We start from the raw sequence: 24282 nt of genomic DNA on the forward strand, positions 1-24282 counted from the left end.
AGTCAGGAAAGAGTAGATCCTCAAGATGTGGAAGATCAGAGGGCTATTCCAATGAAAGGGGTGATGAGCATTATATTTTCCAAAACATCTGGGTTCTTGGGAGACATGTTCAGTAGAAACAGTGAGGAAGACACAAACTCAGGGGCTGAATACAAAATCACTGATCATGAATCAAATGAAAATATGGAAGATGACAGAAAAACTGCAAGAAACATAGAATCTAGTATTGTGCAAAAGAAGTCTGATTTAATTGAAAGTACATTTGTCAAGGAGACTAAACATCAGTCAACTGAAACTACAGATCACCTTGTGACTAGCAATGATTTAAAAATGCTAACAGAGGAACCTGAGACTGAACAGGTCGACACCTGGGAAACATTAGCTATAGACAAAAGAGAAAGATGAACATGAATCAGAGAAAATATTCACTGTGACAAACTCTGCTTTGCAGCAAAACAAGGAGCTAATAACACATAAAATAGACTCAGATACTTAAAACATTCAAGGAGTTAGAGGACTTGCATCAAAAAATAACCCGTGTGCAAACGGCACAGTTAAAAAGTGTTTGCGAAGGAAACAAGTTGAAGCTTTTGCAGTGCGAACAGTATCTTGAAAATCTTGAAAACGCTCAAAGTGATGTGAATACGTTCACGCTTGACAGGAGTAGTGGGGAGAAGCAGGATAGTGCTGCTGCATCTGCTGCCCCCAAAGTGGCCATCTTGAATAAGGAAAGTAGGCGAGAGAAAATGATTTGGCTCCAGAAACTGCAAGCCCTGCTGTCTGTCATCAGAGCCCAGTGTGCAGCTCAGGACGCTCGTGTAAATGCAGAACCAGGTATTGGATTCATTGGTTTATTCAGTGAAAATGATAAGCAAGAAGAAATACTGGGTGTCAGATGTGATAATAGGGGCACAGCCAATTTTTTACTGTTCAAAATGAGACCAGTGAATTTTAATAGCTAGTGTTTTTATATTGGTTAGTTTAAAGGGAAATGTTTCTAACAAATCTGAGCATCATATAGTGACACTGTTATGTGGTCACTGACAATGCATAAAACATAGGACCAATTTACTAAGCTTTTTACCCATAGACACAGAATGTAATAAGGGGCCAATACACTAAGGTGCCTTGAAATTCATGCAGACATTGCAATTTTGTGTGTGTAAATTTTCAATTGGGACTCGCATACAAATGAGCCTGGTAGAAAACGTACACGTTGACGTTTTCTACAGACAACTTTATAAAAAATATAACTTGCTGAGGCACATGAAGGCTTTTTTACATATCTTTTAGCACTCCAAACATAGTTAAGGAGCTGCTTTGCATGATTTTGCATCACATTGGCTCATTAACTTTGATTTTGCATGAAATTTCATAAGATTAACTTTGCAAGTGTAAGTTTACCACATGTGAATCCAAAATAATTTGCAAAATCTGCTTTGTGCATAAAAAAGGGAAACTTATGCGCCTAAGGCCAACATGTCATTTTTACACATGAAGCCAACCTTTTAAATTTCAATGCGCTGTAGTACATCGGCCTTTAAGTGAGGCTCATCTCTCTGCTTTTTAATTTTTGTGATAAACATCCTGCAGTAGATGTATAAACCAATCCAGATATCATTTATAAATGATAACATTTGAATCACCTTGTCTATGGTCAACTCAAGGCAATTCACAAACAAACTAGTAATAAATAAACATTGAAACCATTTTACATCAAATCACAAAATAAAAAACATAAGTAATCACATTTATTAAAACCCAATCTCAGTAGAGTCCAATAAAACATTGTTAAAATTAACACCATCCCACTCCTAATCATTTCTCTAACAAAGCTCACTATTGGTGTATCTCACCCTATGGGTAACTCTCCCAACCTCCTATTTCCAATCCAGCCTAGCTAAACCTCCTTTATTAACAAAAAAAACTCTTATTAATCAATGCCCCATCTCTTAGCAAATTCTCAGCAACTACTTCTCTCTCTAGCCATCCTCTGGGAAGACCTGTTGGAAAACCATGCCTTTACCTGCTTCCTAAACTGCACGTAATCTTTCTGAACTTGCAGTACATCAGGCAAGCTATTTCTCAGGCAAAGAAGGCCCTTCTCCGTGGTTTTTCCAACCTCATATCCACTATCCCTGGGACCATCAGAAACTCCTTCTGTGCCAATCCCAAATGGCACCTAGTTACATAGCTCCCTAATTAAAGACGTATGTAGGGAGGACCCAGGTCATCCAATGCCTTAAATGTAAGCATAATCATTTTAAACTTCATGAAATGTGGTTTTTGTTTGAGATATCATTCCATGTCATTTTTAGAAAGAAATGATAGAAAAAAGCATGACATTTTGTGTTTTATTTTGTTTTGTTTTTAGTGTACACTGTTGGTTGATACATAAGAAAATAAAAACCAAAAAAAGCTCCCAATGAAACGAAGAGAACCACTCTCCAATGAAACGTAACCAGTTTTTGGCCTACAAGCCGCAGTGTAAAGGAGAAATGCAATCCCCCAACTACACATGGCACTGTGTTTTGGAGATTTGTAGCCATCTCAGCTATTGCTGTGATAATTCAAAATACATAACGCAAGGGCCCGAGTCACACTAATAAGATCGTTTTGTAATAAATATGGTCGGAGCTGTTCAAATAGTCTGTAGGTAGAAAAAAGCTGACTGAATGATGACTAAAACTTACTCTCTCATGATCAGCCCTGAATCCAGCCAAATGCCCAAATTTCTTGCCTTCTGGGGTCATGGAAATATAAGTCCTTCAATCTTTATTTGATAATCTGCTTCTGGTTGTGGGTTCCCCACCCATAGGGTGACAATGATTTACTTTGGATATTATCTGACACCTTTGTGCCTCAGTGGGACATATGATCTGAACATCACCAGTTAACAGATGATCCTGGAAGCCTTCCTCCTGGAGACTATCACATAATGGCTGAATATACAGATTGAATAAATAGGGTGACAATAGCTGCAGAGAACATTATTAAGTACAATAACTTTCTGAGAACTGTAATCTATGAGGAAGGTTGGACATGTAGAACATACATGGAACATACATGGAACATACATGGACATGGAGTAAATACATGGAACATACATGGAACATACATGTTCCATGTATGTTCCATGTAAACCGCCTTCCCGGCGATAGTTTTCTCTGTTAATTGTGAACCGAGTGATATGTATTGTATACAGGAACTTCCGGTATATAAAAACCTAAAAAAATAAATAAATAAATGTAGAAGAGAGCTAACCACAATGGAACAGTGACTTTATTCCATCATGACCCTTAGTCATCAGATAATATACCGTATGTGCTAGTGTGGGGTTAACAGAAAAACACTTAGAGCCAGATTGAAGGACTGAGCCCAAAAAATTGCAAAGAAGCCCTTCAGCAGACTTGTAATTGTGAGTGCAGTAATTTTTTCCATAGTCCTAAGTACAAAACTACCATATGAAAACAAAATTACAAACTAACAACCAAAACTTCAATGGCACACAGTTGCACAAAACTTTTTTTTTTTTAATTCTTTATTTATTAAATTATCAAACTTATACATCATACGAGAATATCTTGCATTCAGTAATAATACAGAATACAAAAAGAAAATGAAAATGAAAAAAACAAGAATACATTCAAAGCATAATTACACATACTATATTCTGTATATCCAAAAGGAAAATTAAGATAAGCACTGTTACTTAATGAGCGCAAACATTGCAGTGTAATAAACTAAGCATCAAAATTGGAAAAAGTAAGATTTCTCCCCTATTTATTTTCTTCTGCCTGCTCTTCAATCCCTAACAAGGATCTAAGATGTTCAGGATTAGTGAACTGATAGTTGTGCCCTTTAAATTTGACAGCACATTTACAAGGGAATTTTAATAAGAATTGTCCCCCACTTTCGATTACGTTCTTCCTATAAGCTAGAAATTTCTTTCTTCTGATTTGTGTGGACTTAACAAGATCAGGATATATCCAGATCTTTTGCCCATAGAAGTTTTTCCCTCTATTCCTGAAAAAATATTTTAAAACATTTTCTTTATCTGAAACAAATGCAAACATTATTAACATTGCACCACGATTTTCAATACATATTTCCTCTTGTGATTTCATTAAGAAATCTGAAAGATTCATAGATGGATCAATAACTATCTTATGTTTGCTCAACCTAGCTTGATGGACTCTCTACCTGGTTAACAACAAGCTAGGTTGAGAGAACATTGCACAAATCTCATTTTTGGGTGAGTTTCCTCACTCCGTAGGTCATCAAATCTTCACAAGAGACCACTGTTCTGTTCATACGTCTCACGTTGAATGTGAAAGTGGCCCCTAACCCCCTACACTAATACTTAAACCTCACCTCCAGTTACTAGGTGGGCCTCCCATAGGGATACAAATACCTGTCTAGGGAGAGGACACTATGGCAAGTCTCTCTCCTCTCTCTCTCTCTCTCTCTCTCGTCAGGAGACATCATGAACCACAATAAACCTGTAGCGCATGCGATCGCACAACATAACGCAAATGAAAGAGGTGTGGTTATTGGCCACGTTAGGAGCCGTGCTAACAGTGCAGCTGTTTCACAGCATACAATAAATCCTCCCTACTTTAAATTTGCTCCACCCCAACTCCGCCCCCTGAATACAAAATAAAAACTTTGCATGCGTTAACTGCTGTTAGCGCGGTTTGTGGAATTATCACGTGCGGTAACTCCTTGGAAAATGAAGCCCTAAGTGAGATATCATTGGCCATAAGAGGAAGTTTGTGCTCTAAAACTTCCCCTAATGTGGCCCCCTCCACGGGAGTATAATGTGGGGAGTTTAACCACTCTGACACAGTCCTCTGATTAGATACTCCAAGAGAAGGCCTAATCTTTGCCTTTCTCTTAGTGTGAGGCATATTAGTTTTAATATTAATAAACAGTACAGAGTCTAATTTTGAGTAGCCAGGTGGTTTCTTACTTATTTAACTCCAGTGCTTCCCTTAGGAGGTTAAGGGAGAGCATAAGACATCGCCTCCCTGAGGATATTCAAGCTTCTTCAGGAAGATCAAATACCAACTCATGGTAAATCTGGCAAATCCGGTCGAAGCCGGTCAAAGCCCGCTCGCCCCTTAGGCGCGCAGCTTGGCAGCGTGCCGTCGCAGCTACGCGCCGAAGGAGAGCCCTTTTATCCTCCACTTCCGACTCCTTCTTCTGACGTTCTTGCTGGGGATTGGCAGTGTTACCGTCGGGGCAGTCTTGCATCTACCCCCAGAAGTCCAAGCGAGCCCACAGCAAAGCAATCCAAAAATCACAAGGTAAAGTCCCGAAGCAATCAAGGCAATATCACCTCAAGTAAGTAATCTTTCTCTCCTTGCCTAGAATGAAAACGCTGAAGGAGAGCCCTTTTATCCTCCACTTCTGGCTCCTCCTTCTGACGTTCTTGCTGGGGATTGGTGGTATTACCGTCAGGGCAGTCTTGCGTCTACCCCCGGAACTCCAAGCGAGCCCACAGCAAAGCAATCCAAAAATCACAAGGTAAAGTCCTGAAGCAATACAAAACTTTTATAATATAGATATTACAATGAAGCAGTGCCCACTCTTGTAATGGGTGGAAGGATGGGGGCTTTTGCCTTGCAATCTGAATCACACAAATATTAAGACAATAATGACACCTGACTATAGCCTACGTGAAAAATGAAAAGCTATATTATTCTTTATAATATATGCTCAAACAGATGCTTATAAGAACATCTGTGACAATAACAAACAAAACAGGTTATATATCAACACATAAGCAAGGGTAAATAATTTTACCCAGCTAGCAGGGAAAATATTAAGTATACAAAGGCCTAGCAAAAAAGCTGCCACTTTCTGGATAGGCACCCTCTATCTTGCCAGTTGGTGGCTGCAAGTGTTATCTCATGGGAGGGCTGAAACAGTGCCGGAAACTCTGGGTCGTTGCAGAGTTTGTCATGCCTACCTCTCTCAGTTCAACTGTCAGCAGAAATCTTCCCCTCCCATCAGGTGCTAGAGTCTTATGTATTTGGGTGGCACATGTGCTGAACAGTTTTCTTTGTTTCCTAACTCTTCTGAAGTATTACAAACTAACTGATATGAAAAAACTACTGCATGTGTTAGACAACTCTGAAATGGTGGATTCTTGTCTTTTGTACGCACTATTTGTAATTGCCATTTTGCCCAGACATTCTTTCTCACATGTGGGACTATTAGCTCTGATCTTCTCTAAATCTAAACATATTCTTTTCATATAAATAAAAGCAATCCAATAATAATTCAGACAGAAACACTACTGCAAAACCAATATAAAAGAATGTATAAATACTGTGTGCATTTTATATTGTGTCTATAATCCATTTCTTAATAAAGAAATTTTACCGTAAACTAAATCTAGGCTGATGCCAGGTGTTTCAACTCTCAGCACTAGTAGAGCTTCCTGGTTCTACTTTTCACTGAACACCAAGGACAAGATTTAACTCCCTAACTACTAGTTGGCTCTAAGTGGTATTTTTATCCTCTGACTAAATCTTGTCTCCATCTTGCATTTTGTATTTCTCTGCCTGTGACCTTGAAGCTTCCAAGCTATTTCCATCAAAGGGGCAAAAAGGAGGACTGTAGGCTGAGAAGGAAGAGCTGTAGAGGAAGGGCTATCTAACTGCCCAGAATCCTGTCATTTCTTTTTTATGCTTTATGGGCAAAATGGCAATTACAAGTAGTGAGTACAAAAGACAAGAACCCACCATTTCAGAGTTGTCCTAACACATGCAGTAATTTTTTCTTACCAGTTACTTTTGCAATATACAAGGTTATAAACAGTATTGATTCTCCATTATCTTTTCTGGCAGAATATTCAGTACTTCCCAAGCAAGCTATGTACTGATCTTGTACTATAAGAATGGAGTATAGGTTGTTTGTTTCTCTCTAATAGACTCTTCTGCCATCTTATAATTTACTTCAACATGTTGTCAGTACTAAATTCTGTTCATGCTCTTATACTAAATGAGGCCTACCTGTCCCTATCTCTTATATTTAGATAATTGCAAAGGGAAGACTTTGCAGTTAAATTTTACAGTGAATTAAAGCAAGCACAAAGCTACATCCTATAACTATGAATTAAAAAACTGTATTTTTTTCTCTCATAAGGATCTAAATTAACCCAACCATGATACATCAAAGTTACTTCCCCAAGACTGTTCCTTTACTGCAAATATAACTCTACTTAAGGCAATCTTGTAGACTTCTGTATGTGCCATTTTCTGACTTAAAAAAAAAAGTAATTTTACTCAGGATTCCGGAAATCAACTTTTCAACTGAATCTTTTATTGTTTTCTTCATGGTTTCTTCTTTCAGATGGATTTAGGTCTGAAGCAAACATATTGGGGTCCATATTCAGCCACTGGGTATACATGTCTGGCTAACTTAAAATTAACCTGATATGCTTATCTGGCTAACTTAAGGGCAGCCATATAAAAAGGGAAGAGTTATATCAAGACATACAATTTGTTAAATTACATTTATATACACTTTTTAATTTTTAATCACTTATTACAATAAGGTAGTTCACAGTGTCACATAATGTTTTTAAATACAATACTTAAATATGAACTCACATACTTACACCCCCCTTTCATACAACTCCACAAGCACACTCTCCAAAATTTAAAAATGTAATACACATACTATCAACCCATATAATAATGAATTTAATCAACAACTCTAATAGACAGTTAAAAGTTAATATGAGTATTCTCAAAATAATATCCCATGGGTCTGAATAATTCATGGAGGTGTGTCTGTGTATTATATACTGGTCTTCTCCTCTTATGAATCTTCTTTACATGTATTCCCTCTCATACTCACAAAATAATCTCTGTGGATGATATTCTTCTCTACTTCAATCCCATATACCATTGGACATCGCTCAACCCCTACCCCAACAAAGGTCCCTTGTTTTGCCCAATATTGAGCTTCTTCAGAGGGGAAAATTTTCAAATATGACCCTGAGCGCAATAATACAAATACATTTATTTTGTATTTCATGTGTATAAATCCTAAACCTAATTGCCTTATATCCTCCCTAAAATCTCCCACAATCATTACATGGCTTCAAATATCATAGGTATCATAATCGCTATTTAGATATACAACCAGATTCAATGATGCCCTTCGCAAGACATTCCTCAATATGAATCCACACCTTACATCTCAAAAATGGTATCCATCGTACCTTATTTCATATTCAAAATTCAGTACCTGTAAATGTATAATATATATATTAGTTTCCCAGGGTTCACCACCATATACCTACCCATACCATTACAAAATACTCATATTACTTCACCAATTGGTCAACTCATTTATACAACCTATATCCAACCATGATAAAAATCCCACCTATAACTATGTCTCAGAATTAAAAAACCTTAAATTACAAAGCCGATATGCTCAGTACCAACTAAGAATGCCTGGAGCATCGTAACTAACATCAACAGCTACCACTGCTGTTCTCTTAACACGTCGCTATAAAGTTTCCTGAGCATAAGAACATAAGAAATTGCCATACTGGGTCAAACCAAGGGTCCATCAAGCCCAGCATCCTACAGTGGCCAATCCAGGCTACAAACAAGTACCTGGCAAGTACCAAAACACTAAGTAGATCCTATGCTACTGATGCTAGTAATAGCAGTGGATATTCTCTAAGACAACTTGATTAATAGCAAATAATGGACTTCTCCTCCAAGAACTTATCCAAACCTTTTTAAACCCAGCTATACTAATTGCACTAACCACATCCTCTGGCAACAAATTCCAGAGCTTAATTGTGTTTTGAGTGAAAAATAATTTTCTCTGATTAATTTTAAATGTGCTACTTGCTAACTTCATGATGTGCCCCCTAGTCCTTCTATTATCTGAAAGAGTAAATAACCAATTAACATTTACCCTTTCTAGACCTCTCATGATTTTAAAGATCTTTATAATATCCCCCTTCAGCCATCTCTTCTCCAAGCTGAACAGCCCTAACCTGTTTAGCCTTTCCTCATAGGGGAGCTGTTCCATCCCCTTTATCATTTTAGTTGCCCTTCTCTGTACCTTCTCCATGCATCTTTTTTGAGATGCAGCTACCAGAATTGTACACAGTATCAAGGTGTGGTATCACCATGGAGCGATACAGCGGCATTATGACATTTTCCGTTTTATTCCCATTCCATTTCTAATAATTCCTAACATTCTGTTTTCTTTTTTGACTGCCTCAGCACCTGTTGAAGGAGTGGACACTTGAACCAAGGAGGAGTTGGCACTGCCTGTGGGGGAGACCCCCGCAGGCCCCCACCATTGGTAGGTGAGGTCGGATGGGAAGCAGAGGCCAGCTGGAGCTTCGCCAATACCAGCCCTCATTCCACGCAGGTTGAGCCCTTGGGTACCGGGGGCTGGCTAGTCTTAGGCGGGCCTCTGTGTGGATGATTCCCATGGGGAGATGGCCAGGCGATAATACTCGAGGTTAGGTCTAGGCCAAAGGTCAGAGGCTGGTGGCAATACTCAAAGTCAGTTTTAGGGAGAAGGTCAGAAACCGAGGGTCCGTCCGGGATCAGGAGCAACAGAAGGTAGGAACGTAGGGACTCAGGAAGGCAGGAACGCAGGAATTCAGGAACTTTGGAGCGCAGCTCAAGGAGAGCGATGGGACTTGCTGCCAAGGCAAGCTCTGACTGTCAGAGCTGTTGGAGGAGGTGCACGCGCGCACACCTAGGGGGTGTGCTCAGCCTGGAAGGAAGGTGGCGGTGCCTGAGGTGCGGTCATGGGTGGCATGGCAGCATTAGTGAGGTGGCTCAGCCCGGGAGGGCTGCCACATCAGCGAGAAAGCTTGAAGCAGCAGGCAGTGCGGCAGCAGTGGCAACTTCCTGCCACAGCCAGGGAGCCAGGGCCCGCTTTGGCAGGCAGGCATCGGGGGGTGAGTGTAGCCGACCGTGGGGCCCTGTGGTTGGCAATTGTAAGCATATTGAGCCGATGATTTCAATGTATTATCTACTATGATCCTAGATCTTTTCCTGGGTGGTAGCTCCTAATATGGAACCTAACATTGTGTAATATAGCATGGATTACTTTTCCCTATATGCATCACTTTGCACTTGTCCACATTAAATTTCATCTGCCATTTGGATGCCCAAACTTCCAGTCTCACGAGGTAGTCCTGCAATTTATCACAATCTACTTGTGATTTAACTACTCTGAATAATTTTGTATCATCTGTAAATGTGATTATCTCACTCGTCATATTCCTTTCCAGATCATTTATAAATATATTGAAAAGCACCAGTCCAAGTACAGATCCCTGAGGCACTCCACTGTTTACCTTTTCCACTGAGAAAATTGACCATTTAATCCTACCCTCTGTTTCCTGTTTTTCAACCAGTTTGTAATCTAAGAAAGGACACTGCCTCCTATCCCAATACTTTTTAATTTCCTTGAAGCTTCTCATGAGGGATTTTGTCAAACGCCTTCTGAAAATCCAAATACACTACATTTACTGGCTTACCTTTATCCACATATTTATTAACCCCTTCAAAAAAATGAAGCAGATTTGTGAGGCAAGACTTGCCTTGGGTAAATCCATGCTGACTGTGTTCCGGTAAACCATGTGTTTCTAGATGCTCTGTGATTTTGATCTTTAGAATAGTTTCCGCTATTTTTCCTGGCACTGAAGTCAGGTTTACTGGTCTATAGCTTCCTGGATTGCCCCTGGAGCCCTTTTTAAATATTGGGGTTAAGTTGGCCACCCTCTAGTCTTCATGTACAATGAGCCCCTTGGTCATCTAACGGTCCAACCGACTCCCTCACAGGTTTCTATCTTCAGATATATTTTAAAAAGTTTTTATTATGAGTTTTTGCCTCTACAGCCAATTTTATTTCAAATTCTCACTTAGCCAGCCTTATCAATGTTTTTACCTAACTTGACAATGCTTATGCTTTTTCCTATTTTCTTCAGATGGATCCTTCTTCCAATTTTTGAAGGAAGGTTTTTTTTTGGCTAAAATAGCCTCCTTCACCTCACCTTTTAACCATGCCGGTAATCGTTTTGCCTTTCTCCCACCTATCTTAATGCAAGGAATAGATCTGGACTGCACTTCTAAGATTGTATTTTTAAATAATGTCCACACCTGTTGTACACTTTTAACCTTTGCAGCTGCATCTTTAATTTTTTTCTATTTTCCTCATTTTATCAAAGTTTCCCTTTTGATAATTGTGTTAGAGCTTAGATTTACATATTGTCCCCCTTCCAGTCATTAGTTCAAATTTAATCATGTTATGATCATTGTTGCAAGTGGCCCCACCACCATTACCTCTCTCACCAAATCCTGCGTTCCACTAAGAATTAAATCTAAAATAGCTCCCTCTCTCGTTGGTTCCTGAACCAATTGCTCCATGAGCAGTTCTTTATTACATCCAGGAATTTTATGTCTCTAGTATGTCCTGATGTTACATTTACCCAGTCAATATTAGGGTAATTGAAATCTCCCAATATTACTGCACTGCCAACTTGGTTAGCTTCCCTGATCTCTCTTAGCATTTCATCATCTGTTTGATCATTTTGGCCAGGTGGATGATAGTATATTCCTATCACTATACTCTTACCCACACACATGGGATTTCTACCCTTATTTATTTATTTAAAAATGTTTGTATACCGCTTTTACAATTGGAAATTAATCAAAACGGTTAACAAAAATAAAAACATACATAATCTAATTTTAAGACAATAATTATAAAAGCTAAAAACGTGTCATACCCCCACCAAGTTGATCCTCCCTATCATCACAATGTAATTTGTACCCTGATATAGTACTGTCCCATTGGTTATTCTCCTTCCACCAGGTCTCTGTGATGCCAATTATGTCTATCTCATCATTTTCTGCTATACACTCTAAACTCTCCCATCTTACTTCTTAGACTGGCATTGGCATACAGACATTTCAAAGTGCATTTTTTGTTTGTATTAACAACCTTCTTTTCAGTTGATATGGATAATTTGTAATTCTTTAGCTTAGATGATTCTTTTCTTATAGGCACATGGGCTACTTTTGCATATATTGGAACCTCTCTGCTGGGATGCCCTAACTCTCCTGTTTCATTAGTATCCTTCAAAGATACATTCCTCCAAACCTTGCACTGCTGAGTGACTGTTGGCTTTCCCCATTGTTCTAGTTTAAATGCTGCTCTGTCTCCTTTTTGAAAGTTAGCACCAGCAGCGTGGTTCCATTTTGGTTAAGGTAGAGCCCATCCTTTCAGAAAATCCCCTTCCCCAAAAGTTTGTCCAGTTCCTTACAAAACTGAATCCCTCTTCCCTGCACCATCATCTTGTCCACACATTGAGACTCTGGAGCTCTGCCTGCCTCTGGGGACCTGTGTGTGGAACAGGAAGCATTTCAGAGAATGCCACTCTGGAGGTTCTCAATTTCAGCTTTCTACCTAAAATCCTAAATTTGGCTTCCAGAACCTCCGTCCCGCATTTTCCTATGTTGTTCGTGCCCTCATGTGCCACGACAGCCGGCTCCTCCCCAGCACTCTCTATAATCCTTTCTAGGTGACTTGTGAGGTTTGCCACTTTTGCACCAATCATAACCTCCCTATCATCCTTCAAAAAATTGGAATGCACCTATCCCCTTACCAAACTCAATCAAAAGCTCTCCCATAGATCCAACATAATCCTATTCAATAATTTAAAAAAAACCCCAAAACGCCATCTATTCAATTTTCTTATTAAGTCCCATGGGACTAGGGTATTCCATATGCAAATGAATTGCTGTTCAGTCTGCCATAGGTGCTGTACAAATCTACCTCCACTATCCCTCTGCATCTGTTGAATCACAAAAAATTTGACATCCTCCATAGAATGAGCTTGTAATTTAAATGATCAACTAATGGTACACCGTTTTCTCCAAAAAAAACAACTTTTGTTCGATAATCCTGGATTTGATCTCCCGCCTTGTCTGTCCAATATATATTTTCACATGGACAGACAATAGCATAAATGAACCCTGCTGTCTAAATAAATGATAAGGATGTTTTAAATAAGAATGATTAAACACTTGAATAGATAGCACATTCTCACATACTGAACAACCAGAATGTTGTGACCTCGGTGGAAATGGGACCCTTGGCCTGTGCTGGGATTGTCGCTACCTGAGAGGAAGACCTGCCGCAGGTTCCCAGCAACAGGAGGCGAGGCTGACGGAAGGCAGGGGCCAGCTGGGGCTTCACCAATCCCAATCCCGTTCCCCGTGGGTTGAGCCTTTGTGTGCCGGGACCGGCTGGGCTTAGGAGGGGCCCCTGTGGAGACAAGATCCAGTCCGGTGGTCGTGGCAGGCAGCAATCAGGCGACATGAGGTCTGGTCCAAAGGTCGGTGGGTGGCAGGCAGCAATCAGGTGACATGAGGTCCGGTCCAAAGGTCGGTGGGTGGCAGGTGGCAATCAAGCAACGTGAGGTCCAGTCCAAGAGTCGGTGGCAGGTGACAATCAGGCAACGTGAGATCTGGTCCAAAGGTCAAGCCAGGGAAATCCGTCTGAAGGAAGAGAGGGAAGCTGGAGACTGGAACAGGCAAAGGAAGGCAGAGGCAGGAACCGGAGCGGGTACAGGCGGGCAAGGCAGGAATAGAAGACGGAAGCAGGGTCCAAACGCTGGAGCAAGCAAAGTATGCAAGGGAGACCTGTTGCCAAATCATCTGGCAAAGGTACTACTGGTGGGATTAAATAGGGCCGCTCTCGACTTGACCGGGAGGGGTCCGCAGCGTCTCTCAGCTGCGGGCCCTTTAAATTTGTGTGGGCCGTGCGCGCACGCATGCCTAGGGGGCAGGGCCGACGAGGCCAACTTCGGCAGCGTCTGTACCTGTGGCAGGAGCGGAGCAGCCCCGGTGGCGCGGGGAGAGCATCAGCCTTGCCGGGGGCTTGCCCGTGCTGCTGCCGAAGAAGCAGGAGCGGCAGCAGAGGAGCGAGAAAATGTCCGGAGGCCGGTAGGCCTAACACAGAACAAGTAAATTGAACCTTCTCTTCAGAACTACCTATTGGTTGAATTTGAGTATCAGTCAAAAGATTCCTCAAATTCCTCCCCTTCTTTCCTGCAAAATAGAGTTCTTACTGAAGCATGAAATAGATGACATAACAGACCAATGCTTCAAAATAATGTTTGATGTGCAACATTTTAGTAGAATAGGTATGCAGCATATGGGACCCTCAGTAGGCAATAACAGATTCTGCCTATTGGCATACAGTCTTCTCCTATAAGCTTGTTTAGCACATTTCTTGGAATACCCACGTTAAATAAATTTCTCTACTAATTCTACTGCTCTGATCTTATATTCATCAGTAGATGTACATAACCGGCAGTAACATAAAGTTACCCATACGGGATGTTCTTTTTTAATCTGCGTGGATGAAAACTGCAAAAATGTAGAAGCACATTCTTATCCATAGGTTTCCTATAGATTGATGTGTGTGTGTATATCTATATATATATTAGATATACACACACACACACACACACACACACACACACACTATTTATTTATTATTATTTATTTGCTTTTATATACCGACATTCGTTGGGGTACATCACATCGGTTCACATGTATATATATATAATATATATAAAGCTATCTTCCTTGTATACCATAATATTAAAAAATGGCAATTGAGTCTGATGATACTGAATTATAAATTCTAAATTGACATTGACAGTATTAATCTACTTCTTAAATTCCATTAGTTTAGTCTGTCCACCCGACCAGAACCTAAAAAGATTGTCAATGTAATGCTTCCAAAATGTCACAAAATCAAAAAGCTTGCTGGATAATATATTCATTTTCAAACGATGATACATATAGACATGCTACAGATGGTGCTAAATGGGATCCCATTGGGATAATTTTAATTGCTGATAAAACTCTGATTTAAATGTATAATTCTGTTGTGGAATGAATGTATACAATGATGTAATATCCACAGTTACTAAGATCCATGTTGGCTCTGCCATAGGTAGTGCCTGAAGATCATTAATAAAATGTATAGAATTGCGCACATATGATCTGGTCTATGTCACTAATAGTTGTAGCAACCGTCAATGAATTTTGCTAACAGTTAAAATATAGAGCTGATACCAGACATAATCTGTTACGAGTGCGACCTCCGTCGGCCGTCACGCTCCGAGGCACGGAGGCGCGGTCGTCTCTAAAACAGGATTGTGAACCCTTGGGCCATGGCATGACCCAGGGAGGAGCCCCAAGCCAAACCGTGGGAGGTGAACCAGTGCGAGCATGGGTACATGGCAAGACATGGCAGACGCAAGGACTAGGATACAAGATCTGACCCTCAACCGGACCTGCACACCCCAGACAACCAACAACGCAATGTTGATTGATGAACAGTCCTCCGACCGTTCCAAGCCCTTTCGGACCTGCCGCTGGGTACGGCAATGGGCGGCAGGCCGGAACGAGGTCGAGGGCAGATGGAGTCCTTGAAACACAGAAGACTTGGGACTATGACTGATGTGATGGCATCACAGATGAGGGCTGATGCGATGGCATCACAGACGAGGGGCTGATGCGAAGACATCACTGATGAGGGGCTGATGTGAAGACATCACTGACGAGGGGCTGATGTGAAGACATGACACCAAGGCTGATGCGAAGACATCACTGACGAGGGGCTGATGCGAAGACATGATACCAAGCCTGAAGCGAAGACATGACACCAAGGCTGATGCGACGGCATCAGAGACAAGACGAGGAACTTGATGAAGTCCTGACAAGACGAGAAGCTGGGAAGGTAGACATTGGCACTGTCTCTCAGGGCGCCCTACACAGCACACCTACATGGGCGGACCCAATGGGCTGGTCGCGGAACACCCTGTCCCACTGCGCGCCCTACACAGCCCGAGGAGGCTGGTCACGGACCACAGAGAGCAGGGCGAGCACAGGAAAGGAATCCAGCCAAGGTGAGACTCTGACGACGAAGCCGATGTCATCCCGAGCTCCACAAGGCTGGCAGGACAGGACGGCTCAGGAGCACAGGACACCAGTCCACTGCCGGCATCTCCTAAGACAGAACAGTGTCACCTGGAGATCCACAGCTGGCAGAACAGAAGGCTCCAGAGCACAGAAGCAAACATCAGGAAAGTCCAGAACACCAGGAAGGCTGAGACAACGAGGAAGCCTGGACGAGGGACCTCTGGAACACAGAGACATGGAACATCAGGTACCGGGAACTTGAAGACATCTAAAGACGTCAGGAACCTGAAGACAGCCGAAGACCTGGATGATGAACAATCTGGAGCAGGAAACAGCTGAAGACAAGGACAATCAGGATCCGAGCAACACCAGGACTGGAAACAGGGCAACTAAAACACTGAACACGAAGCCATCAACACAAGGAGATCATGGAGGACTGGATTGACGAAGGAGCACAGGCAACTCAATCCAAAGGCCCTAGAGACTGATGAAGAATCCCTTTTATAGGGCTGAAGGCTCAGGGCGACCTCCAGGCCCTATGAAGATGTCAGAGTTGGCAGCGGACCATCCCTGCCGCTCAAAGATGGTCCAGGGCGGCGGCTCCCTGCCGCAAGGGTGGCACCCTCTGCAGCGGAGCAGGCCGCCAGAAGATGGCGTCGGCGGCGTCCCGCCACAAAGGGAAGACGAACCACGGCCTCCGGGCCGTGGCAAACAGAATCGGCGGCATCCTGCTGCGTCGGAGAGATCAGGTATGTGGCGAGGCCTGCTCGCGGAGAGTAGCTCCGCGGGCAGGAATCATAACATAATCGGCCTTCCAGGAGGGTTGTTTAATGATTTAAGAACGCTTGGGAACAGTATAAAAATACAGTGCAGTTGGATGAGGTTCTAGCAAATATTTGTACTCTCTCGAATTTAATTATTTTAAGTCTGTAAAGATTGCTCCAAAATTGTCTGAACTTCTCCTTGCAGCTCTGTAACCCATCAGAGTTAGCTGGATAGTTATCGGGATATCAGACTTAGGGCCTCATTTTCTAAAGTATTGCAGACCTGCGATACTTTAGGTAATGAGGGGTGGGGGTCGACCCGGGGGGTGGTCCTGTGCTATCCGGCAGCGATCGCACCACTGCCGGACTGGGCGGTGCAATCGCTGTCCGGTTTCGCACCAATAGCGCCACCATAGAAGGTGTAGCTATTGGGTGCGAACCAGGACGCGAAAAGGGCCTTACCTATTTGTAGTCCGCGGCGTCTTCGTGGAGTCGGCCCTGATGACGCCCCGACTCCTCCTTTTCCGGGGCCGACTCCGCCCCCATCTTGGTATCGCATGCGATAAGGGACTTGTCGTGTGCGAAACGTCCCTTATCGCGTGCAATCCGTCTGGAAAATAAGGCCCTTAGTCGATAACTTATCCATCTAACTCAATTACTCCCGTGATACACCATTCCCGCCTCTGAGTTATACGGCTATAAACTTAGCTGAATAGACATTTATCCGGCTAAATGGTGCTGACTAACCTGACCCCTTCTTCATGCCAGTGATTTTTGGACTGTCATACAAGCTACTCTCTCAACAAAAATGGACTACTGCAACTCCCTCTTCCTTGGCCTCCCCTACTCTACAATAAAACCCCTCCAAATGCTGCAGAATGCAGTAGCAAGAACTATCTTCAACGCTATAAGCACATGGACTGGCATATATGTTATATATATTTAAACCCCTGCTTCTTTTTCTCTGATCCAAGTTATATTACTCCCTTGTTTTATTGTAACTGCATTCCTTAGCCTTCTCTTGTTTAACGTTTTTTACTACTATTACTATTATTTTATTATTATTATTACTTAGATCAATGTTATTTATTGCCTTTTGTTCCCTATCTACTTGTTAATTGTAAACCGACATGATGCGATTTTATCGCGAATGCCGGTATAGAAAAACTTAAATAAATAAAAATAAAAAAAATCTCTAATGCCCGCAAATACAACCATATCACTCCCCTTCTCTCATGAACTTGCACTGGCTCCCAATCCCTCTCACATCATTTATAAAACTCTAACATTGACCCACAAAGCTATACACACACACACACAATTCAAATTGGCTCTCTGAGCCATTCTTCTGCCCTGTACGTTCCAACAAATCACCAGAGCCTCCAATAATGGAACACTCCACATACCCCCACTAAAAAAAAGCACACCTTACTACCACAAGGGAAAGAGCCCTATCTATTGCTGGACCCACGCTCTGGAATTCCTTGCCCCCTATCTTAGACTCGAGACTTGTACCTCTAAATTCAGAGCCAACTTGAAAACCTGGCTTTTCAAACAAGCCTATCAACAATAACACCCTTCCCACCACCAAGCAAACACACTGGAACCATGCAAACACTCCTGAACCTCCTATGCAAATCTATTCCAAACCCTTATACATAGTTATTTTGTGTTGTTTTTATCTGGTTATACAAATATAATCCCAAAGTTCATTGGCTCTCATATGTTTCAGAGTAGCCTGATTCCTATGTACTTTCAACCTACGTTCTTACAGTTCCTATCTCTCCATCCACACCTCCCTCTTTTATGTAATTCCATTCTTTATGCTTTGTTGTTCGATGTAAACTGATATGATGTCCCCACTAATATCGGTATAGAAAAGTATAAATAAATATTCAGCGGTGCCACTTAGCTGGATAAATCCAATTTATCCCGACTATGTTTTTTTAAACATCAGGCTCCTTATTTGTAATTGTGGAATATTGGTAAAAATGTTTAAAAATGAGAGTATGAAATACAATTAATGAGGCCCGTATTCAGTGCCATTTGGCCTGGGGTAAGTTCAGACTTAGCAGGGCAAATGGCAGGATTTGACAATCTGGCCATACTGACCAGCCTTGAGGTAGCCAGATAACTGTTTATCCCGCTAAAAGGTTATCAGGCTAGTTTGAGGGTGGAGTAGGACTGTTCTGGGGTGGAGCTAGCTATCTAGCTAAACTAGGCGGATAATTGCCAATTTTCAGTGTTACCCAGCCAACATTGCTGGCTAACTTTAGGATTGCTGAATATCCCAGTAAAGTTAGCCGGGTAACTTTATTTGGCTAACCTTACAAGATGGCCAGCATCTGAATATGGAACTCTGAATATTTTTATTAAAAAAATGCCAAAAACATATATTTCCTCCTGTTTAGTTCCGAATTTTCTATCTTTCCAGATAGATATTAGCATGATAGGTAAAGTCTGCCTATACTGTTAACTATAATATATGAAAATCTGGCTGTTATAATTTTTTATCTGAAACAATGTTTAAAAAAATTGCTAATGTACCTGTCGCTGAACCCGTTCTCCCTTCTTCTGAAATGTTTCCAGGATAGAAACAAAGAAAGAATGAAACATTACTGAATTTATTTTACTTATCATCAGAACCTATGCACAAAGCAAGGTAAACCCAAATGGTGGCCACATGTAAAAAAACAATATAATCAAACCATTAGAGCAGTCAAAGCAATTGTTACGCGTGCCGCCCACGGCAGCCCCGCGGTGCAGGACTCTCACGTTCTCAGACGGGCTACATGGCCTGGTTCATCTTCTCTGGCTGCGGTGGGCCGCCAGCTCCGACCTCGGGTTCCCTCCAGTGCTCTGGTCCTGCCTCACCACCCAGTGTTCCAGCCAAGACGTCCCTAACTCGTCGGGCCTCTTTGCGTGGCCCCGCGGAGAGACGCCACCATCATGCCGCGCCCCTTCCTAGGCGCGCACGCGCATCTCTAGTTCTTTTAAAGGGCCCGTGGTGGGAAGCTGGCCGCGGACCCAGATGCTGACGTCAGACTCTTCAGCGTATAGAAGCTCAAGCCTCGCTCCATAGCATTGCCTTTGCAACAGGTCTCCTCGTATTCCGAGTACTCGTTGCTGATTCCAGAATTGTGTCTTTGTGGTGTTCCTGTCTTCTGTGGGTCCCAGTTCCTATTCTCTTTGTTCCTGTTCGTCTTATGGTGGACTGACTCTTGGATTTGACCACTGCTACACCTGACTACTCTTCAGCTTCTCTCCCAGCCCCGGACCTCCACTATGCCTGACTACTCTTCAGCTTCTCTCCAGCCCCGGACCTCCGCTACGCCTGACTACTCTTCAGCTTCTCTCCAGCCCCGGACCTCCGCTATGCTGACTACTCTTCAGCCTCTTCTCCAGCCCTGGACCTCCGCTATGCCTGACCACGCCTGCCTTCTCCGTATTCTGACCATTGCTTTGATTGACTACACTTGCCTTCTCCCGCATCCTGACCTTGCTTTGAACAACTACGCTATAGACTCTTCTGTGTCCAGAGTCTACATCGCTTGCCACAACTTCTACTTGCCACCGCTCTGATCCTTGCTTGTTAGTGACGCCTCTCCTTGCCTATTCTCTCGACGTGGACTTACAAGGCTTAGGCCTTTCTTTGCTCGAGCGCCTCCAGCTACCTATTGTTCCTCTGGCGCCCGAGTTCCAGTTCCGAATCCTGTCCAGGATAGGACTACGCCATCTACCGGCTGCTATCTCTGGGCTGAACCGCCTTCCATCTCTAGCTAACTCTGAGGCCCACCTAAGCCCTGCCGGCCCTGGCACCCAAAGGCTCAATCCGAGGGGAATGAGGGCTGGTATAGGTGAAGCTCCAGTGGCCTTTAGCTTCAGCCCACCTCATCTGCTGACGGTGGGGACCCGTAGGTCCCTGCCTATGGGTTGCATCAACCCCACTTCAGCCCAAGGGTCCACCTCCGACGCAACAGCAGTCATTTGCATGAATGATCTATGGAACTGTACAATTGCACCATGTTTCCAAATGTGAATAAAAGCTGAGCAAAATCCAAGTGGCTCAGCAATTTGATCATATGTACTAAGGGATTTCACATTTTGTTCTATGGGAGAAATACTTAGCTAATTTGCCCCACTTGTGATGGAGTGTATATTCTCAACTGGAAGATCTGGTCCTTGGGCCTGTATTAGCCAGATTCTAGGGAGTTCACTATAGATTCAGAAACCTGCTGAGTCACTGTTCCTACCCAGAAGAATCAGATAGAAAAAGGCATGTGAGAAAAAGGAGGTTGGTTGAGTCCTGAGAACCGGGCTGAAAGTTAATAACTCTACAGTAGGAGTTTGAATCTGCTGCTGTTTATATTATTATTTGGTGGGGCTGACAGGCCCAGTGTGGCCTAGTCAGTGAAATAACTGATCATGTATATGTAGTAACTATCAGGCCCATACAGTAAACTGCGCAGGAGAGCTGGCGCTCCGAGGCGAGCGCCCGCTCTCCCAACGCGCACCCAGGCACCTCTCCTGGGCGCGCGATTCAGTATTTAAATTAGGGCCCATGCTAATAAGGAGGCGCGTCCCTAGCGCCTCCTTATTGGCGGAAGCAGCGGCTGTCGGCGGGTCTGACAGCCGACACTTAATTTTACCGGCGTCGGTTGTCAAACCCCCTGACAGCTACGGGTTCGGAACATGGACGCTGGCAAAATTGAGCATCCGTTTTCCAACCCGCGGGCCGCGAGCAGATTTTTTATTTTTTTTTATTTTTGGATTATGAATTAGTGATTCTCACATGGAATGACGGTATATAAAACAGTTAAATAAATAAATAGATCTGATTAGATAAGTCTTCTACTGTAAAATGTTCTATTTACTTAGCTGCACAAGCTCCTTAGACCTCCATTTATTGTTATGGGGCAGCAAGCTGGAGTCAGAAGCAGGATAGGACCACAGGGCCAGTCTGGAGCTGGTCTTCTGCCTAACCAGCCCCCTCCCCCGCAAGTTGAGCCCTTGGTTTCTTGGGGCAGGTAGGACTTGCCTTCTTGAAAACATCATGGTGCTGGTGCAGAGTGGAAGCTGTGTACAGGCTGGGAGCTAGGGTCAGGCAGGGGCTGGAATCTAAGGGCAGGTACTGGCTGAGAACTGGATCCAGGTTGACTGGGAGCTCAATTCTTGCTTCTGTCAGTTCCTCATTTCCATCTTGGGAGCCCTGTTTGTCTACTGCTGCCAGAACTGTGCTGTGACCTCCATCCTGCAGCTCCCCTTTGCCTCACGGGCTTGTCCTGTCCTGCCCACTGTGACATCACTCAGGCGCTATCATAAGGGACTCAGCGTGCTGCTGGAGTGACACTTTCATCTCCTGCCTCTGACAGTTCCTCATTTCCATCTTGGGAACCCTGTTTGCCTACTGCTGCCGGAACTTTGCTGCAACATCCATCCCGCAGCTCCCCTGTACTGTGCAGGCTTGTCCCGCCTCACCTACCATGACATCACTCAGGCACCAGCCTAAGGAGCTCAGTCTGCCGCTGGATGCACCGTGCACCGAAGGTGCGCGATAAAGAGGCATGCCCCTTTGTGCACCCTTCTGCACCCTTTTTCCGTAAACGTCCGATGTGTATGGAAATAACCACAAATTCATACAGGTTGTATTCAGTTCATTTTCACCTTCTCAATTTAATTTATTGTGATATACTACATATTTTGCTATCATGGAAATCCATACTGTAACTAGCCATAGTAAATATGATAATCTCAATTTCTACCATTGAAAGCCTCCTCCCACCCAAAAATCTTCTCTAATTACCATCTTGCCCTCTATTACAGCTGCTACTCTAATGTTTACCTCTATCTTATTAATGATCTTTAATGCCCAATCTATCAGAAAAAAGTTCCCATCATTCACAATCTAATATCTATTCATTCTTCTGACACTGTCTTGATTTCTGAGACTTGGCTCTACGACTATGATACTAATCTTAAATACCATCTGTCCAGATGGCTACATCCCTTTTTCAGAACCATGACCTAACTAGTGTGGATGAGGTTTACTCGTTATTGTCAAGGCTTCCCTACATACTTGTAGGTGTTATGTCGACCGGCTGCGGAGCCCGCGACTGGTCTTCCTCACCCAGCGTTGCGCTGCCTTGCTGGGGGCGGACCCTGCTCCCCAGCGATGCGGAGGTTTGTTTCCCCGGCGCTACTCTCCTCTTCGTGGCTCTGCTTGCCACCGGTGGGGCTTGGAATGTGGTGGAGATGCCGCCGTCGTCTGCACCTTGCATCCGGTCCCCCTAGGCACGTGCTCCTGTAGTTCATTTAAAGGGCCCGCGGCAGGCTAGGGCTGCTGGCCCTTCCCGATGATGTCATCGGTCTGGGACTATTTAAGGCAAGCTCTGACAGTCAGAGCTTGCCTTGGCAACAGTTCTCCATGCTTCCTGTCGTGTGCTTAGTTGCTGCTCGTCCGTGTTCCTGTTCCTGACCATGTTTCAGCCTCTGTGTTTCTGTTCCAGTCCTTGTGCTCCAGTTCCAGCTTCCTGTTTCCTGACTACCCTTTGGACGGATTCCTTGGATTTAACCCTCACTTGTTACTGACCACGCTTTGGACGGATTCCTTGGATTTGACTCTCGCTTGTTCCTGACCATGCTTTGGATGGATTCCTTGGATTTGACCCTCGCTTGTTCCTGACCACGCTCTGGATGGATTCCTTGGATTTGACCCTTGCATGTTCCTGACTTTGATTCCAGGTGCCTGCCTTGACTTCAGTTTGAACCTGACCTTGTCTCTAGCTGATTATCATTGGACATTCTCTCCAGGATCAACCACGTGGAGGCCCGCCTAAGACCAGCCGGCCCCGGTACCCAAGGGCTCAACCTGTGGGGAATGAGGGCTGGTATTGGTGAAGCTCCAGTTGGCCTCTGCTTCCTGTTCGGCCCCACCTCCTGATGGTGGGGACCTGTGGGGGTTTCCCCCATGGGTGACGCCAACACTACTTCGGGCCAAGGGTCCACCTCCACAAAGATTGCCAAGGCCATGGACTCGGCGGAGCCTTCTACTCTCCAGGCCATTCCAGGCCTGGCCTTGAAGATCTAGGAACAGCAGCGGTTTCTTGAGGCGTTGGCCGCTTCCATAGAATGCCTCAATGCCTGATTAGATTCACACCTGGCGGATTTGGCTGTGCTGAAGGCCGTCCCTGGGCTTGACCTGAAGTTGCAAAAACTCCAGTCGGCCTTAGAACTGGTGGTAGCTGACGTGAATTGCCTTGCCACTCGCCAAGACTCTCTGACCCAACCTAGCATCCCATTGCCACCCCCAGCGGCTTCCATGCCAGTCTCTGATTCTGGTCGGGCAGTCCTTCCCTTACTGGCACCGCCTCGTTACGCAGGAGACATCAGAATCAGTAACCCTTGGTCTTGCTATGGTATCACCCTTATTTCTATTGCCAGCCTCCTTGGAACAACCTCTTATTTGTTTTGCCACTCAGGTCTTAATGGACTCCGGCACCAGAGGAAACTTT

The 24282-nt window shown here is 43.6% G+C and overlaps 1 protein-coding gene across 1 annotated transcript in view; it reads left to right on the forward strand.

The window, feature by feature from the left end:
- The first annotated feature begins 497 nt into the window (after positions 1-497).
- The window catches only part of LOC115082438 (melanoma inhibitory activity protein 2-like), a 90029-nt gene continuing 66244 nt past the window's right edge, over positions 498-24282 (forward strand). Inside the window, exon 1 of the mRNA XM_029586668.1 lies at positions 498-834. Within this exon, the coding sequence (XP_029442528.1) occupies positions 747-834 (88 nt within the window). The 5' untranslated portion in view covers positions 498-746. The remainder of the gene's footprint in view (positions 835-24282) is intronic.

Source organism: Rhinatrema bivittatum, unplaced genomic scaffold (genome assembly GCF_901001135.1).
Source record: "Rhinatrema bivittatum unplaced genomic scaffold, aRhiBiv1.1, whole genome shotgun sequence".
In the NCBI taxonomy this organism is placed as follows: domain Eukaryota; kingdom Metazoa; phylum Chordata; class Amphibia; order Gymnophiona; family Rhinatrematidae; genus Rhinatrema; species Rhinatrema bivittatum.